This window comes from Camelina sativa, chromosome 13 (genome assembly GCF_000633955.1).
Source record: "Camelina sativa cultivar DH55 chromosome 13, Cs, whole genome shotgun sequence".
NCBI classification, from domain to species: Eukaryota; Viridiplantae; Streptophyta; class Magnoliopsida; order Brassicales; family Brassicaceae; genus Camelina; species Camelina sativa.
Window position 1 is genome coordinate 1,540,241 of NC_025697.1, and position 2,143 is coordinate 1,542,383.

The 2,143-nt window shown below is 38.8% G+C and overlaps 1 protein-coding gene across 3 annotated transcripts in view; it reads right to left on the minus strand.

Moving 5' to 3' along the window:
- The window catches only part of LOC104734440 (probable protein S-acyltransferase 15), a 3,533-nt gene that overhangs the window by 909 nt on the left and 481 nt on the right, over window positions 1–2,143 (minus strand). Inside the window, exons 1-7 of one of the 3 annotated variants that reach the window (XR_002034910.1) lie at window positions 1,817–2,143; window positions 1,214–1,306; window positions 1,017–1,118; window positions 857–928; window positions 524–622; window positions 333–428; window positions 69–211 (exon numbers count right to left, since the gene is read on the minus strand). Coding sequence is in view for 2 of the 3 variants with exons in the window: in XM_019234955.1 (XP_019090500.1) it covers window positions 119–211; window positions 333–428; window positions 524–622; window positions 857–928; window positions 1,017–1,118; window positions 1,214–1,306; window positions 1,817–2,077 (816 nt within the window). In the remaining variant the exon portion in view is untranslated. Of the gene's footprint in view, window positions 1–6; window positions 212–332; window positions 429–523; window positions 623–856; window positions 929–1,016; window positions 1,119–1,213; window positions 1,307–1,816 lie in introns of those variants that run through there. The other 2 variants (XM_019234956.1, XM_019234955.1) reach the window with 2 other exon arrangements.

Genomic DNA, 2,143 nt, shown 5'->3' on the forward strand with positions numbered 1-2,143 from the left:
TTGCTTTGTGCTTCTGAGCTCAGAAGAAATGTACAAGTATTTGATTGAATTGTTGGGCTAATCCCTACCCATATCCGAGCTGAAAGTGTAACCGGAGATTGGTGACTGAAGTTTTTAGCTAGCTATCTCTCGATGTAGAGAAGCTAAGAGCATCTTCAGGATTCCTAGTAAATGTGGGGCAAAACCATTTGATCATGTTATGGCCTAACACCTGTGAAAAGGATGAAGTTCTTGATCAGAAAAGATTTTCAAAGACACAACAGCGATGAAGTGACTCTAGAGTTCACGTTGTGACAGGCGCCAAAGGTAGAGGTCAATGTAGAGAAAGTTACCGAGGTGATGTTTTTGTAAACGCCAACATCAAATTGATGCCTATAGCTTTGTCCTGATTTTCTAGCTAACCACGAGGCCCGCTTTGAGTCATAATGCTAATTTAAAAAAAAATCAGATTCACGTCAATTAATTTGCAAGAAAAGCTTTACACGTTGTACTTGAAGACTGTAGATGGAAATAGAATGCATACCTCAATGGTGGTCATATTGTGAGCGATGAGGTAGATATGCCAACAAAGGAGAGTCCCAAGTGTTATGCTCAGTCCTACCATGAAGATCCCACATGAAACCTAAACCGTAAACAAAACACAGAAAATTGTAACTTACTTTCTATACCAACAAATTACTCATCTCCAGTTTTCTGTTCTTAAGAAAAGGATGTGATAAATCTGCTTGAAGCGATAGACACGTAACATGTTCGTGCAGCCTTATTTTGAGACTTTTGAATATCACATTAATTGCTAAAGAGTATCAATTAATTGCTGAAGAAAGCTAGAAAACAGTTTGCAGTAAACCAAACTTACAATGAAAGTTTTGAGTGGAACATTTCCTGCATAAGAATCTCCATTCTTGAATGCGCAGCAAACCAGCAACACCTAAAATAACAATCATACACATAAGATGAAAGTCTCAGCAAAGAAAAACAAAAAATCAGATTAGAAATCGAGAATGGCATTTACGTACTGTGGAGTAGATGGAAGCCACAGTTGCATAAAACACAAGAATGAAGAATGCCTTATAGTTTGCATAACCAACACAGTTATTGATCCAAAGGCAGTGGTGGTCCTATCACATGTAGATAGAAAAACCGCTTAAAAACAGATCTCCTTATACAAGGTTCTGGTAAAGCTTTGACACAAAAGTTCTTAAATTATACCTACCATCTTCAAGACGCATCTTCTGCAAACTCGGCAATGATGAGTCCGGGGAGGCTTATATGCAAAGCACTTATCACATTTCCTTGTTTCTGTAGCCTAATAAATGAAATCAAATACACCGGACACTCACATCAGAACAATACAATTATAATGCCAACTTTGCAATCTCAATCATCCAGGAGGAGGCAAATTCAGAATTCGAGGATTACAAAATTTAAACAGCTACTTTATATCAAACAGCACCAATGTATGTAATCCATTCATCCTAAGGTTCTTAACATCAACATTTCGAAACCTTGCTTTGCTAACACCACATAGAAAGAAGAAAAAGCCATGGAGTTTTCACCTATTGAGCCTCTTCAAGATTCAAAGGACTAATCTTCTCCAAGTAACATTTAAGAATCTATTACATATTGAGAATACAATTCAATAAAGGCAAAAAGGATCAAACTTTCTCCAAGTAACATATAAGAATCTGTACTCCCAACTCAATCCAATGATAAAGGCCATTGTCTTATCATATATATTCTAAAACCTCAATCGAACAGGGCATTACAGTGAAACTTCCCCAAATGCGTCAAATCCAAAGGAAAAAAGGGAGCTTACGTTACAATTGGACCAAGAAGAATCCTCAACATCAGGAGCATAAGTTGCAGGAACACGACCTGGATCTACAAGAACGCAGATTGAGAGCGAGAAGAGACAGTGAGACGCCAAGAAGCTGAAGAGGAAGGCGTTTAATTTCCCAGCTGAGCTTTGTAAACCAACCCAATCATCGATGAAAACGAAGAGTGTGACGTAGTACACGAAACCCATCACCAGAATCACCGAAAGAACCGGGATCGACAAGAATCTCCGGCAACTCATCGCCAAGATCTCTCCTCCGTCGCTCTCCAACTCACGACCGGTTTAATTCCTCACCCGCCCAATTTT